This window comes from Paralichthys olivaceus, chromosome 11 (genome assembly GCF_024713975.1).
Source record: "Paralichthys olivaceus isolate ysfri-2021 chromosome 11, ASM2471397v2, whole genome shotgun sequence".
Classification (NCBI taxonomy): Eukaryota; Metazoa; Chordata; class Actinopteri; order Pleuronectiformes; family Paralichthyidae; genus Paralichthys; species Paralichthys olivaceus.
This window is the reverse complement of record NC_091103.1, coordinates 16,102,873-16,119,742: the sequence shown is the minus strand read 5'-3', so window position 1 is coordinate 16,119,742 and position 16,870 is coordinate 16,102,873. Positions and strand designations below refer to the sequence as shown.

At 41.7% G+C, this 16,870-nt stretch overlaps 1 protein-coding gene across 2 annotated transcripts in view; it reads right to left on the bottom strand.

The window, feature by feature from the left end:
- Positions 1-2,073: 2,073 nt before the first annotated feature.
- dscaml1 (Down syndrome cell adhesion molecule like 1) overlaps positions 2,074-16,870 on the bottom strand; it is a 98,428-nt gene continuing 83,631 nt past the window's right edge. For both annotated transcript variants that reach the window (XM_069534362.1, XM_069534363.1), the window contains exons 22-35: positions 15,478-15,631; positions 13,999-14,116; positions 13,138-13,301; positions 12,657-12,755; positions 10,833-11,021; positions 10,122-10,250; positions 9,807-9,965; positions 9,521-9,676; positions 9,290-9,320; positions 9,039-9,157; positions 8,738-8,887; positions 7,614-7,808; positions 7,165-7,473; positions 2,074-6,738 (exon numbers count right to left, since the gene is read on the bottom strand). In XM_069534362.1, the coding sequence (XP_069390463.1) occupies positions 6,152-6,738; positions 7,165-7,473; positions 7,614-7,808; positions 8,738-8,887; positions 9,039-9,157; positions 9,290-9,320; positions 9,521-9,676; positions 9,807-9,965; positions 10,122-10,250; positions 10,833-11,021; positions 12,657-12,755; positions 13,138-13,301; positions 13,999-14,116; positions 15,478-15,631 (2,559 nt within the window). In that variant the 3' untranslated portion in view covers positions 2,074-6,151. The remainder of the gene's footprint in view (positions 6,739-7,164; positions 7,474-7,613; positions 7,809-8,737; positions 8,888-9,038; positions 9,158-9,289; positions 9,321-9,520; positions 9,677-9,806; positions 9,966-10,121; positions 10,251-10,832; positions 11,022-12,656; positions 12,756-13,137; positions 13,302-13,998; positions 14,117-15,477; positions 15,632-16,870) is intronic.

Sequence of the window (16,870 nt, the reverse complement as noted above, 5' to 3'; positions counted from 1 at the left end):
TGTAAAATATAAGAGTTCCCTTCTTCAACAATAGTTGTTCAATTCTAATTGAGTTTCAAACCTCATTGACTTTAAAATTCTCAGTAGTGACAGCAGGCTGTCGGCCTAGTCACAGAATATTTACCACGTGTTACTTCAATATGAAAACATGACCCTTAGTGATTCAGAGACTCTTTTTCAACATGTGTAGATGCTGCAGAAACCTTTCTTTATGTTGAATCAACTTTAACCACGAACAAACTTTTCATGTTGAATTAACAAACATTTCTGTAAACACACAGAATTACAATATAAAGTAGTGAGAAAAGAAAAAGTCTGAAAGGTATTCACCTACAACATGTAGTTGATCCACTAGTGAAACATCTTCTCAAACAAATGTCTAGAAAGAGGTAAAGTGATTGGTGGACTCACCGAAAGTTCACAGAAGAGAAAAGTCTGAGATCAGCTGTTTGTTTGGAGACAGAGCTGCTCCTGGACCAGCTGCTGTGTGGCCATCTCTCCAGAGGGAGGCGCCATCATGATTTCTATTCTTCCATATTTAAAGGAGGAAAGGTGGGATCAGTGCAAACCTTTATATACAGTCTATGGTGCAAACCTGTATAAAAGCTCCGCCCACTGACCAATCAAGTCCTTTGAAACGTGACATCAGTGTTCTTAGAGGATCCCCTGGAGTTGGTGTGGATTGTTAGGGTCCCAGAGGAGGGCCAGGGTCTTCAGACACCCACAGAATCATTTGACCTACTCTGATGAGCATCTTTACGAAAGATATAGATTTACCTTGTGACAGCCTCCATCCCTCCCTCCCCCTCTCTCCCTCACCAAAATGAGACTACACTCTCCTTAAAGGGAAGGATATGGGAAGTTTAAAACAATGTTTGGTTGGTTAAGTTGCCGTTAACTCACCCAGTACATCTCAATCTCTCTTTTATACAAAAGAAATGTATAGAAATAGGTCCATATAGAAATTTCCGCCACAGAAGACAGTGTGTGTCATTATCAATGCTACATCATGTGATTCAGAGAAACATTTCATCTCATCCATGAGGCTTCTTCCCTTCAGTTCCACAGGTCTTGTTGGGGTATAACATTTATGTCCTGTGGCCCCGAGTTATTTATCTCGGTCCCAAACGTTATTTCGTGGTCACGTAATATATTTTTTCCCAATGGTCACACATTCACACAACCAGATAATTTTTTTCGATGTTGCTTTTATTCTGGATAATGTTTTTGTTCTCTCCGTATATTTATCATATAACAGTTTGATCCTTATTGTGGATTATGAAGCTCTGCTGTCCGACTTGTCCATGTCTGTGATTGGTCATACACAGTAAACACCTGGGTTAACTTAAAGGTTCGGTGTGTAAGATTTAGATGATATGAAATAATATTAGTGATGTTTTCACTGGTGTGTTTCATCTAAATTGTATGAATTGTTGTTTTCTTTACCATAGAATAGGCCCCTAATATTTACATGGAGGGGTTCCTCTATGTTTTTTATTGTCGTCCAGACTGGACAAACTAAAACATTTGAGCTTTCATGAAAACTGAAGTTCACCACAGGTTCTCTTTTATGTTGGGAAGGGGAGGGTGAGATGAGGAGTATTCAGCTGTAACATGCAACATTCACAAGATATCACTAAATTCTACACACTGAACCTTTAATGAGTTGATAACCAGCTTTGTGTGACCACTTAGCCTGACTGCGATTATTTAAGTTAAGTTCAGCTGGATCTCGGAAATATATCCAGGGTATGTATAACTCGCTTCGTAGTACAGACCTCTGCTGAGGATCCTGCAAGCACAACAATCCACAGGTTGACATCCAGAGGTGGGATTGTGCAGGCAACCAGACACTACAACAACTACCAGGACAGTTTCATGTGAGGCTCAGTGAGTGGAAGTGAAAAAGATCATGTAGATGTGGTCAAAGAGACACTGTAGTTTAGGTCAACTCTATAATATACTCTTTGATGGCGGTATATTGTGAAGAGCATATGGAGGGATTGCATTTACACTATTCCTATGAACCTAAAATGCAACACAGCTCTGAAAGAATGGAGCACATCATCACAGTTCATAAAAAGATAGCTTTATTGCACAAGGTGTTGAGTACTCTTTTTCTGTTTTTTGTTTGTTTTCATAGAAAAGAAAATGTAGAGTTAAACACAAGCAATTGCAAATTGAAGCAATGTTTCCCCATAAAAGTTTAAGGAACAACCTCTGCATTTTTAAAATGTTTTAATTAACCCCCTTTTCAATTGTTCAATCACCATTTCCCTTTGTCTTTTATAACCAGCAAAATTTTCAGAACATGCAATGCTGCTGTCCTCCCCCCAAAAAGTGGAGTTAGAAAAAAAAGGCAAACTTTAAACCAAGCAACTTGTGACAAAGTAAAAAAAGAGGAAACAAACGATTAAAAAAAGGAAACAATGCAACCAAATGTTCTGTAAAAGAAGAAATCAAGATTGGAAACTATGCATGGTCCACTCTGACATGTTTCAACTGGTCCATAAATCAAGATAAAGCAGTGTGTTTTTTAATTATATAATTTTTCATTAAGTCCTCTTCTGTTTCATTACAATAACTTGAGTTCAGAGTTTACATTGTGCCCTGGTTTCTAGTGAAGATGTCGAAAATAGTAGTCATTTATACAAAACACTTTCCTATGTACACAAGTCTTCTATTATGGAGTAGAATTTAAGTTGTATAGGCGGGCAGAAGGGAACAGTGAGAGGGGGACATCTGATTGGTTGGGCAGATGTGGAAAGGGTGGTGGAAATAGCGCGTGAAGTTGGCCTCACAAACACAGACTAAGTCAGTTTGAAAGAATGCTGCTGCACTTCAAGGAGGAATCCACCCAAACACTAATCCATCATTTGAACGTCGTAATTAGAGAAAAAAATGCAGATAACTTGGGAAATGTTGAGATAAGCTGCTGCTGATAGATTTGCAGTCATTGTATAAAATGAAAAGAACTTTAACTGTACTGTGCTGATCTCTTTTAATACAATAATAGATTATTATTTATAGCAGCATATATTTTTAAATTAAACCAAAATAGGTTGACATCTATTATTTACTTATTTTCATCTAAGGACTATTATAATAGTCTAGTTTAATGAAGGCTATTATAAAGGTCAAAGGCATAAATCAAAACAGTATTCAAGTACTAGAATACAACAAAATATATGTTACTCTTAAAAAATGATCTTGGAGTACCTTATGCACCACATTAATGATTAAATCAGTATAAAAGTAGCAGGGTGGAAATTTCCTTCCAAGATGGACATTGCATTTACTTTGTACAAACTGACGGTGGATCAGTGTTTGTACACTGAGCAACTTCACTGGGAAAGCAGGGTGGGCAGTTTATTTTATCACTCCATCCAATATCCATACGACCAGAGTAAGGAAGCCTGTGTTTTCGGTTTCTAAAACAGACCTGTCCCATTCCCCAAAACAAGTATTTGCATAACTTGAAAGATAAAGGCCAAAATGAGAAGTGAAATATCCATCTGCAATGGGAAGCAAAAATCATTACTCTTCTGTCTAGATTTAAAATCAAAGGGAACGTGAATACATGTATGAGCAGTTTGACTGTGTGGTGTATTTAATGGCCTGCGGTCCTGGGCAGGACTCGCAGTGACACAGATAAGAAACAGAAAATACTTGTCGGTCTGTGTCTTCGTGAACTCATATTCAAATAATGGCATTGCGTTTGTGAACACACCTTTGGAAGGTACAATACAACATATTACAATAGGCTCACTCACTGTATAGGCTGTCCTTGTTTGACTGTTTTCTTTTTCAACACCACACTTTCTGCACTGAGCCGTAGACCACAGTTAACCAGCGACACAATCTCACACTATAATTCGACTTTTACTGTGCTTGTCCTCTCAGCTGCCGCACAGGAGCCGCAGCTGGAACATTTACAAAATCACAAGGGGCATTGTACCATTCCTCAAACTTCAGTTTCACCTTCTTTCACACCGTTACCGCTCTCCCCAACAACTCCTGTCTGTGGTTGTGCTACCCGTTTAAACTTCCCTCTTCCTTTTTCCTTCCTTCCTTCCATCTTGCAGTTTTTCACTCTGAGCGATTGTCTTGTGATCTTTTATATATATTTTCAATTAGAACGGTTTCTATATTTCTCTGCTTTTTTTTATTATTCATATATTTGCTATATATTTGAATAGAAATATATATGTACATACTTTTGAAAACAAACATATATCATATCTTTTTATTTTTTCTATTGCGAGAGCCCTGATGTTACTTTTTTACCATTGCAAAACATTTGGAGCAACTCAATTTTTTTTTGGAACGATCTTTGTAATGGGATTAAGCTTTGGGAGAAGAAATGGGGAAGATAAAAACTGTTACAGTACCATTCATAAAGCTAAAAATCAATTTCAGTGAGGTGGAGGGACTTGAAAACACATCTTTTAAGTCTTGAAGAAAAATGTTATCTCTCTGCTTTGTAACCCATTCCCCGTTTCCCCAACACAACTGCAAATTCTTTTTAACACTTGATCTATGCCTGTCTATAATCTCAAAGTCATTGTCCGTTCATAAATTCAAGATCACTTCATATAAATGTGATTTTTCTTGTATACATCTCTATAAATTTTGCTGTACTTCTCCATTCAAGTTGTCATTGAACGTCAAACAGCATTTCTGCCTTGTTTCTGTGCATATTGGACCTCTTCTCTCAGTCGGTCTTTTCAACTAGCCTGTATGCTAGCAGAAGGTCACAGTGACACTGTATGGATATGATGGGGGGGAAGCGAAGGTGGGGGAGGATAGAAAGGGATAAAATGGGTAAAGGGGCCAAATGAGTTGAAATGATAATGGTATTGTGACACCGTGATGAATCGTAAAAGGGTCTCTCTTCGCTCTGAAAGCAAACTCTGCCTTATCTCTAGTTGCTCTACCTTGAAGCAACTTCCTCCTCAGTATTCCCCACTTCCTATGTAACGCTGTCAATCACACGTAGTAAAACAAAGGTGAAAATGCTGGACCAAATTAGGATCATAGTGTTTACATCGTTAGCATCATCGTTACTGTCCCCAAATCCCCTTTCAAAGGTACAAAATGAACATTGTGGGGGGGTCTGTTCACATTTGATACAGGTGTCTGCCCAAGAGGTCAGCATACAGATTGATTGTTAATAAAAACTGTTGGTGTGTGCCTGCCACATGTATACATATATATATTTACACATATACACCCACACACACACACTCGCAGGCTTGTGAAGGTTTATGAAACTTGGATTCATTCTATCTTTTTCTTAGTGCACGAGATTATATTTCCGTCATCAGAAAAATAAACAGAAAACCGCTGAAAAAAACCCAAAACCTTTGAAATTTTCTTTCATTTGATGATGCTTGACATTTTCTATCGGCTCTGCCTTGAGTCTGTTTATAAAAGCATCAGTTAAGACCACTATGCTGTGTCATCCATTGCATGTATAAGAAAATTCCCCCCTTGTCTTAAAACTGGTATTGAGATGACAGTCCTTCCACTGCCTTTAATGTATGAATCCATGATGGAGTAACCTCTCAGAGACAGTGCAACCCCAAGCTTGGTGGTTTATGCATACAGTAAAAGCATCCCACCATGGCACAATGCTGTGATATGAGCTCTTCTTCCATCAGGGACCAGAAAAGTAACATTTAAAAACCTAAAAACCTTAACACACATGTGTGAAACTCAAGCAACCTAGTTCATTCTACGACTGTCTTGATTCAGAAGACAAGACAGTGCATGGTGAAAGCATTTTGTGCATAAGTATAGTGTCCTTACCAGAAGATGAAAATATGAAGTGAACGGATAAAATCATTTATGTCTTGGCAAGTGATTTCCAGGGTGATGAAATAAGAAGAGAGAAAGATGGCAATAATAATAGAAAGCAATCAGGCAGAAAGAAAGGCAAACCCCTGTGCTGTGGAGAGCCAACTCTGACCCCTTCATACAGTAGTGTCGATGGGAACCCACCCAGCCCCCTGCAGCCTGGCACAGCGCAGGCACTGACGGGTCAGCTGTGCATGTTCCTCACCCTACTTCTCCATAGAAGCTCCAGGCAAATGCTGGCTTGACCAGCATTCTTTAAAGAGTTACAGTGACAGGCCGCGGTGATGGCTGGCTACACCAGTGTGTAGGACTTGGAGTAGGCCCCTGCCCCTCCATCCCTCTGCTTCTGTAGTCTGCCTAAGCCCGAGGAGCTGCTCTCCAAGAGAGAGTCTCTGGATCCTCCCATCTTGGAGGAGGATGAGGAGGCACCTCCAGGGGTCCCTCCTGTGGCCCCTACTGCCCCCCCTCCACCGGAGGATGATGATGCCCCAGCAGCTGCGGCAGTGGCAGCAGCAGCTGCCGCTGCACTCTGGGCCACTGATGCAGAGGAGCCGGGCATGGTGAGAGTCCTCTGGGGGAGTGTAGAGCTACTAGAGCTAGCAGACATCCCCCCACTACCTCCACAACCACCTCCTGTTGCTCCTCCAGAGGAAGCACCAGAGGAAGTGAGGTTGGACAGGCCAGAGTGGCCCATGGTCAGGGCCTGCTGCTTTGCAGAGTCCATAGTCACATGACGGCCCTGGGTGTGGTATGCACGTTGGGCCAGGCCACGAATAGAGGCTTCGCGCGGTGGAACCACTGGACATGGGTCATGATGCTCCGACTGCTTTCGGAAGAAGGGATCTGACTTCATGTAGAGGGGGAGGTTGCAGTAGTCACCTAGAGGGGAAAAAATCGGAATTTCATGACGCTGCCTTTCAAAGCCAAAGCCTGTGAATAATATTCACAGTGCTACAAACTATGAATATTTTTACAGTGCATTTATTAAAATGCTGATTGCACAGGACTGGCAACATCACTATGTAGATGTGACTCATTACACAGAAACTGTGATTCCCCTGTAAACTGTAGTTTTTGTGCATGTATGTCTTATCGCATGATGTTTATACCCATCTACAATTGTTTTTCTAGACTTTTTTCTCCTTTTCAGCTATCTAAGCTTTTCTTTATCTGTTTGCCTTCACAGGAGACTATACTTGAAGCATGTTTCTGATATATTCAACACTATTCGAGTGTTTAACCTAACTTGGTTTCAGCGATTTCAAATAATGAATGCAAAGTAAATAATAATGAAAAATCACTCACTCTTGGCGCGATGTGGAATGGGCACAGCTACATTCTTGCCACGGTCATAGTCCTGTGGTTTAGGTGGCGAGGCAGTGAAACGGCAGATACCAGGCTCTGATGGCGTGCTCATGGACGTCATGCTGTCTGCGTTGTCGTTGGTACCTGTGGTCATCTGGTCAGATGAGCTGTCAGAGATAAAGCATTCTGTAATCTCGAATTTGGCATGCTGCAGGTGTTCCTCCAGCTTGGCATGCTCATATGCTCTTGCTAGTTCCTCGTAGGTGGAGGAGGCGCTCTCTGTCGACACCATGCTGTTGCGACCCTTATCTATGAAGGAGGAATAAAAGAAAATGAAGGTCAGCACATTTTATCCAGACGAAGGTACTACAAACAAACATTTTGGAAATGGCCTTATTAAAAATTAGCATGTTAATGGCTGCAAAGTGTCGTTTGAGCTATGTGCCAACCTGTGTCCTGTGAGAGGCTGGCACTGTAGCTGTCACTCTCAGTGACAGTGATGCCATGCTGGGAACCAACTGTGCGCCAGTCTGAGGTGAGAGTGCGGGCTGGTGTGGAGGCCTGGCACTTGGTCAGAGTCCACTGACTAGAGTAGCGGTTCCTGATGCTGTGGGCCGACTTGACACTCTTCCTTGACACTGGGTCTGGTGGTAAATGGATGAAGAATTAATAAGGATGTGCATTTGTACAGAGGCAGGAAAATCAACAAGCCTTTGAAAGCATCAGGCCACAGTGAATTGTGTTCATCTGTAATGATGAGGGTAGAATTGATTTATGATTATTCTTGGCATTCGGTTGAAAAATAAAGGCACTTGTTAATGAGAAAGGAATTTGGTGCAGTGGTAAGCACTGCCACCTCATAGCAAGAAGGTTCCTGGTTCAAGTTGGCTGAGGCGTTTCTGGGTAGAGGTTGCATGTCCTCCCACAGTTCAAGTAAGTAAGTTGTTATTTGAAGACTTTTGCTGTGTCCAAAATCACCCAATCACTCACCAACCTATACTGGTACCTATACTGGGAAAAGAATAAACTTGGACAACAACTTCGGCAGGTAGAAAGTCCGATAATCGATTCTTTATTTTACACTTTACAATGAACACTTTTAGTGTAAAAAGCACATAGCAACGTCCACAGGTAGGTTTATTCCTGCCGCCCTCTCTCTTCTACTCTTTACGCCATTTTCCTTCCTGTCAAGCCCATTGCATGATGGTATATTTAGCTTGGCTAGTGACCATCGGTTGTACACTTCTTTTACTGCATGTGGGAAAGAATGAGTCCACTAAATAGGGTATAAAAAAATTCATTGAACATTCAGACAGCACTAAAAACTGGCAAACTCAATAAATATTGGATTATGTAGTGATTAGAGAGTGATTTTGGACACAGCCTCTGAATTGACTGTATATGTGAATGTTAGAGTGTTTGTCTCTAAATGTCGATACACTGGGGACCTGCACAGGGGTCTACCTATGTCCCTATTTCAGATCGGCTCCAGTTGCCCCTGCAACCCTTCAAGTATAAGCAGTAGAGATAATGGATGGATGGATGATAAAATGGTCAGTGAAGAAGCACTCACTGGTTCCTGGTCTGATGTCTGACATGTCAATCAAGGGGCCAGTGTTCTGGATGAGGGCGGGGTGATGGACGGACACGCCTGTGCAGAAGCTCTGAGGGTTTGTTTGGTTGAATTCTGTGTCTGTCACAGGGATCGTGGCCTTGTCCTCACCTGTAAGAGACAGGACGAATATTACAGGGAAAAAACAGTCCAATGAAAACCTAGTAGTATTCACAAGCTTATCTGACAGAAAGATCATTTGATCCGACCCTCCTGCATGGACACATACAACAATCTCTCTGTCTTTCTCTCTTCCTCTCACCAATCTGCTTGATGCCTTCTTTGTCCTCAATCAGCAGCTGCACTCTGGGGATGTCTATGTGCAATCGTGGGCCCTGAGGGGGGCCCTTTACTGGGGTGTCAAAGCTGCGGTTGTTTTTACTGATTCAGAAATAGAAGCACAAACACAAACATTCACAGTTTTGAGAACATTGCAAAATGTGGATCTGTGAAATATATTTTGAGTTACCTTAAATAATTTGGTAAAAGGGATTATGAAATCAACAGCCTTACCTGATCAGCATCTCAGCCAGGCTTTTGGCATCTAGAGAGAGACAGAGAACATAACGAATTATTTTTCCTGACACAAAAATCAAACTTTTAAAATAAATTAAACTCCAGAGACGACATCGAGATTCTCTCTGAAGTCGGATTCTGCTTCAGGAATCTCTGAAAGCTGCTTTGTTCTCGTTGCCAAATTCTTTTTCACCATTTGTCTCCTCTCTTTTTAACTTCTTCTCTCACCTCTTAGTCTCTTAAGCCGCTTTTCCTTGCGTTTCCTGCGAATGATGAAGAGTAGCGCAACACCCACAGTGACCAGGATTACAGGGCAGCCAATCGAAAACAGCTTCTTGACATCGTCGTTCTTTTCCAGGGGGGATTTGATTGGTGGGATTGTGCCTGCACAAACCCAGGACGAGCAGCAGATTAGTTACTGCCTCTATACAACAACATTTTAAGGATCGCAGTTTCGTGATTTTCTTTCCTAATTTATCCAAATAGAAAGTCAAACAAAGAGTCCTCCACTCACTGCCGTCATAGTCCAGCGTTGCAAATTGGGAGCTTTGGTTGCCACAGCCGGCACTGTTACATGCTTTCATCTTCAACTCGTACCAGGTGGCCTCACGCAGCTCGGCCAGGAACACGTCTGTGGTGGCATTGGTGCGCACACTCTGCCATGACCACGTACCTGCAACAAGACCGCAGGGATGCATTTAACCTATTTTCTTATTGGTTTCCATTTAAGACTTACTTACCGCAATACTGGAAGTACATGCCTAATGTATTTGTTGTGCAATAACCTCAAATTTGAACAACAGCTGCAAATTGAAAAGCAGTGACCCACCTTTTGGTCTGAACTCCAGAGTGACAGCACTGATTGGACATCCTCCACTGGCCCAACCCTGCAGGTTGAGGCGGGCGTGGCTGGAGTTGATGTGAGTGAAGACCGGCTGATCCTTGTTGAACTGGGGTTCTGGAGAAGAAGCAGTGTCATGATTTATTTGTCAGTGACTGTTCAGATGACAGGGAACAGGTAACTGGTAACTGGGGAATAAGCAGATGGGGTGATCCAGAAACTGCAGTGTCTTGCTTGGTAAATGAACTAATATGTACAATAGACAAAATCAGGGTGGGTGTTTGTCAAGGAGTTTATGTTTTCATTTGTGTTTGTTTCTCTGTTAGTTAGCAGGATTATGAACTCATTTAATTTTGGTGCAGATCAGGGGGTGGATCCAGAATAAATATTTGTTTTAACTTTCTTTAAAAATTGTGAGACAGAGCATTTTTATATATATCATTTGTATATTTAGGGGACTGGTATTTGTGCAATTTTTGCAGATCTAGTGAATCTAGTGAATTTAAATGGCATTTAAAGGTATGCGCCCTACTGATTGCCATTCTGGTTTCACTTAAATTTTGTTTGACTTTTTGTAAAATATGTTCTTGATAAATGCAGGACTTTCATGATAAGTAATTCACTGAAAGGTGATCCTCACTTCTTCTTACTGAAGATGTGAATTTAACCTTTTCACCTTCATCTACCCAGACTACTCACCTCGTCCGTGAGTCTTTGCCTCGATGATCTCACTGATGCGTCCGGCTCCGACACTGTTCTTGGCCGCCAGCTTCACTTTGTACCAGGTGCCACAGCGCAGGTTGTCCAGTTTGAAGGAGCGCTCACTGGAGCTGATGAAAACATCTTTCCATTCCTCCGTGTTGTCAACAGAGTACTGCAGCACAAAACCTGTGCACACACAAGGAAAGACACAACAATAATGTCTTTAAAACTCTTTACTGCTTCAACCCTACCAAACTTTATGACATTGATACCTCTACTAACCACTAGATGGCAGTGTCAGATTGTACTACTCTTGCCCAGATAGGCAGCGCTGACTGGAGGAGAATCTACGCTGCCATTAGTTACCTACAAACCCCAAGACTGGGATGGCGCTGACTGAGCATCTATGCAAATGAGGGTATGCAATATGGTGACTGTTTTTATAATCAGCTGCCTCGGAGAGCCAACTCCCTCCTGCTCGGAGACACTTCCCTTGTAATCCCCTTCTGTCTGTCTCCCTCCGTTGGTAAATAATTATGTATATATGAATGTCTCCTGCTCTGTGTTTCTTTGTACCATCCTTTTTTCTCTCTCTCTAACAGATGCTAGGATACAGTCAAAAACATTAGAAGGGTGAACATGTGCAGATCCTGCAGTGTTTGTTGTAAGTTTTATTGTCAGGCTCTGCCGGCCGCAGAACGGAAGCGATAACATAACATAAAAGAGAGAACAGTAACAAACATAATAACAGACTGTTGTAGACCAGATAAAATCATTACGTTGATTCAAACTCCAGGATTTTTTCATTTGTATCTTTTTATTTATATCTCTGTTTTAGTACAAGCTCCAAAAGCAGACACTCCTGTTGTTATGAAAATATGCTCAATTATTGTATCTGAAAAGGAATAGTCTGCAGAAGCAATGCAAAACAGATCCTTCAGGGTGAACTTCAGCTTTGCCCACTGCTGACACTGTGCAGATGGCTTCACAGACAAACAGGCATTCTGTTATACATACGAGATATACTGATAGGCTTCAAGGATATTTGAGACACTGGGTGATGCTTGCAAATACTAATTTGGAGGCCGATCATTGTTTGAATACAAAGCTTCACACCCATTAAACACTGTTTGCACAAAAGTTTATATTACTTCCTACGTCTGTGAGTATAATGCTTGCAAATTCATCACTTTCTCCAAGCCTTCCTGGCAGCGTGATGACACAAAAATATATTGTTAGAACTTAAAAATGCATTTGATCTAATAGTTCAAAGGAACGTTTTTGAATGTGCTCTTGCTTGTTTCTTTGTAAAAACATATACAATTAGACAGTAACTCTATGGGTCCAGTTCTGGCTTAAGCCTTTATGTCAAAAGAACCACACGTCTGGTGCTTGATCGTCTCGTGCAGGAGACACACAGGTGAGCCTTTCAACAGTCTCATACATGATAAACAACACGAACAAAGGAAAGTAATCACATTCGCATGCCTGGCCATTCAGGCACAAACATGGCACACCCTGCTTCATACAGAAATCACCAACAGTCAGATAATCAAACAGACACAGTTAACAGAGAAGCATAAAACCAGGATGCAAATCAATAAAGTAATAGATGCACGTGAACAAAAGAGGGACACGAGAGAAAAAGGGTAAACTAAGATCAGAGGTCATCAGGAAATCTTTTTCAGTCATTTACTGCATAATATGCAGCATGAACTCAACTTCAAAACCTCAAAAAATAGTGTGGATTCAGATGCATGAGCTATAGAGGAAAGAGTTGTGAGAATAAAAGAAGACAGATGGAAAGACGTGTTCATGTACCTCTGATAGAGCTGCCTCCGTTGTCTCCTGGTATCCAGGCCAGAGTGATGGAGGAGGTGGAGGTGGTGGAGACGGTTAGACGAGGCTGGTCTGGAGGGACTGAGGTAGAACACAGAGTTCTGAGTAAACCACTCTACTCATACTCATTGTATCATAGGAAAATCTTCTTTTTCAAAATGGCAGATGGTTTGTATTTATATAGCGATTTTCTAGTCTTGATGACCATTCAAAGTACTTTACATTACAGTTTGCCATTCACACACACATTCATACAGTGCATCTATTAACAGCATTTTTTCTATGAGGGGCAATTCAGGGTTCAGCATCTTGCCCAAGGACGTTTCGGCATGCAGATGGGGAAGACTGGGATCAGCTGCCGACCTTCTGGTTGGAGGACAGCCACTCTACCCCTCAGCCATACACATGTGGGAAAAATACATATGACTAGTCTAAATCTCAACAGTAAGCTGAATTTTCCTACCTTGAACCAAAAGGTTGACTATGATAGTGTCAAAGCCCAGCGTGTTAGTGGCCGTGCAGGTGTAGTAACCAGAATCTTCAGCTTTGACAGAGCGCAGCACTAGTGTCCCATTGGCCATAATGAGACGCTGTCCATCTAGAGTCACTGGGATGGCTGTGTCCTCACTAAGAGAGAGAGGGAATCATGAGAGGACATTCTGATTCTCATGCATATTATGTGAAACAGCTGCTCTGCTGTCACAGTGTTATACAACAGGAGGGTGTAACATAGTCCATGCATCAGTGCCAATATTAGGATCCTGAGTGTCAAAAAGAACAAGCCGATGTCTCAAATATACAGTATGTATATATGATTTATATGTGATATTATTGTGGAACCTCTCTGCACATGCTATAAACTATATGATTTTTGATCTTTTTTCTTTCTTTTGCCTCCATCGTGTGTTAGATACATCATCAACAAACCCATCTATAGGTTCACTTGGACATTTTACTAGAAAACCTCTGGAAAATATCTGAGGCAACTGACTCTGATATTTGCGTTCTCACATACAGCCTCTCCAGAAAAATGTAAGAAAATGTACGGATTTCAGTGTAATCCTGAAAGCAGCATCAGTGACGATGCTGCTTTATGGAGAAAAAGGCAAGGAATGCAAATGAGGCATTTCAGTCACTTCAGGAGCAGCGTTTTCTGTGAGAGAGGATAACTCCCTTTGCAACTTTGTACCTTTGTGACCTTTCACATGAACAAAAAAGCAGTGAAAAAGGAAAAGGAAAGGCAAAATAACGAGAAGCATAATATGGGCACTTCAAGGATGAATCATATGAGATACAGTATATTGTTTCTGGGTTGGATTCTTACCTGTCTTTGGTCCACTTTATGGTTGGTGTTGGTTCTCCTACTGAGCTACATGGCAGCCGCACCTCTTTCATCCAAGGAGTGGTCACGGTTCCACCAAATGACAGGATCTTAGCCGGTGCTGGTGGGGGAAAAAGAGAGGCGTGTAAAACGATAGATGTGTGGAGAGTGAAAAATTCAAAGAAAATACAGAGAAAGCTAATTGCATTAAAACTCAGACAGCACATAACACAAGCAGAGCAAAAGCCTAATTAATATGTGCCAATCGGATAATCTTGCCATTGTCAAATAAACAATTTACAGACCAAACAGACAAGTGCTGTGTGGAGGTTTTGATCAATACACGGAGATGTGTAACGCGAAATGCATAAATTGATTTGTTTTCCATTTTGGATCCTTTCAATAAGCATTTACCAGAAGGCAGCATGCATTGTATTTCCAGCGATTCTCACTTGCCGGAAGAGAAATCTGTTAAATGTGACATTGTTAAGCAAAGAATAGGATATAAAAAAGAATACAAGAAAAAAAAATGCATTCATTCAGGTAAACCTTGTATTCTCCCCCACCCTCCCTCTTTCTCAAGCTTGGCGTCTTAATGCTAGCGCTCTAGTGCACTTATGTTAAGGCTGAATGAAATATTGAGTGGGCAAGCCAGGAGGACACTGGCTTTTACTGACAGCGGACGCACCCACCCGTACAAGCACAGAAACTCACTAACTTTTGCACCCAGCAGTCAAAGGAATGGATAAAAGAAAAAGGATATCATGGTGGAAAGGGCACTCTGTTCATTCTGACTCCATTATTCTTCCAAAGCCTATTGATTGAACTGCCCTCTTCATTTTCTTAAACACTCTGCCTCTCTATTGTCTTGTGTATTAGTTAGCTCTGCTCCTGTCGTGTCATTTTCTCTCCTCTTTTTCTTCTTCCTCTGCCTGCTGTCCTCCCTTTTTGCTCCTACTCTTATCATTTCCCTGGTTGAGGGCAGTTTAGCCGCTGCCCTCTGAACTCTGAAATCAATAGTGCACCTAATGTAAAAACAGGCAGTAACATAGAAGGCCAGCAGAAAAGAGATATAAAGCAAGCGACAGAGTCAGAGGGGGATCATTTACATGATTCACAGAGTCATGAGGGATGTAGAGAAAAGCATCCTTTGAAAAGATGTATTTTTAGTTCATGGCATTGACGATAAGAGGCTTGAAGAGCAATACTACATTGTCAGTCGCAGTGTCACAACAGATCCTGAGAGAGAGAGAGAGAGAGAGAAGGCAGAACAAACAGAACAAACAGAGAAGCAGGAAATTCAGGAAAAAAAATAAGAAACAACTGATTTGGTGATTTGCACGTCCAAAGACCTCCAGGAGAACTCATGCTGCCATGAGGAGCACTCACATAGTTGTAAACAGACGTACATTTCCACATCTCCTTTAAATACCAGAATCCTGTTTGCCTGGCCTCACTGTGTGTCTAACTACAGGGACTCACCCTTGGCTGCTGGCTCCACAGTGACCTTCTCGCTGAAGTTTCCCCGGCCTGCAGTGGTGACTGCTGCGGCCCAGATCAGGTACTGCTGCCGGTGGTTGAGGTGGGTGATTCTGTAGAACAGCAGCTCGGGATTGGCTTCATACTCGCTGGGCAGCTGGGGAGAGAAAGTGGAAAGGACAGTGTTCATCTCAGAGGAAATATTATAGAAAAGTTTTTCTTTTAGATGGATGAACACAGATTGTAGAAAATATAATAAAAAACGTTACAATGGAGATGTTTTCCACATATTTTTTGTACATTTTCCAATGAAACTAGAATGTCACTCAGTTAAGACCCAAGACCCAATAGTCCCCTTATCAAACCACATTAAAATTCACTAGATCCAGATTTTAATTTTGATCTGCACCACATCCTTCCACCAAGTTTCATGCTAATCCGTCTAGTAGTTTTTGCAAAATTTTGCTAACAAACAAACACACAAACAAATGGACCGGGGTGAAAACATGACCTTGTTTGTGGAAGTAGAAATACACATTAAAGAATTCCCTTAGTGTCTTCGGACAACAAACCCGGTGAATCATATGTGCTTCACAACATGTAGTGAAATATGAGGGGGACGCCAGTTACAATATCATTCTGTCACTTTGCTAGAAATGCAGGAATAATGTGAAGGGCTGAGTGAACATCATTCTAATATAAACCCAACCCTGTATTCTCTCCTCCAGTCAGTACTACAGGAACAGAAAGGAGGATTAGTTGGAGGGTACGTTCTGAGGCATATTATGATAAGGCAAAACTGTGTGGAGGGAAGGAGGGAGGGAGAGATAAGAGGGTTGGGTGGGAGTAAAACCCACTCCCTCTCCTCCTCTGTTCTCCTCAGGGAGGGCAAACAGAGATATGATACAGAGGAAGACAATGGGGGACAGACAAATGAGACAGTCAGAGATATCATGAACAGTCGTAGGCTAATGAGGCCTATCTACTGCAGGCATCGACGAGGAGAGGAGAGGAAGTGGGAGAGAGAGAGAGAGGGAGAGGAGAGGAAAGAGAGGAGATAAAGAGGGGAGGAGAGGAAGAGAAAGAAGAGAGAGGAGGAAGATGAAGAGGGAAGAAGAAGAGGAAGAGGAGAGGAGAGGAGAGGAAGAGGAGGAGGAAGAAGAAGAGGAATGGTTACACACAAACAAACACAAACAGACATGCACTCAGAGTAGACTGACACACATATACAGTGGCACACATGACCTGGAGGTGGATGTGTAATTGCAGTGTTTAACCCGATCATGTGTTTGCTGTCTAGACATATAGACATCACTGTCCCTTTAAAACACAGACACACACACACACAAACACACACAGACACACACACATATACCGTATGCCCTTCCCACACTTA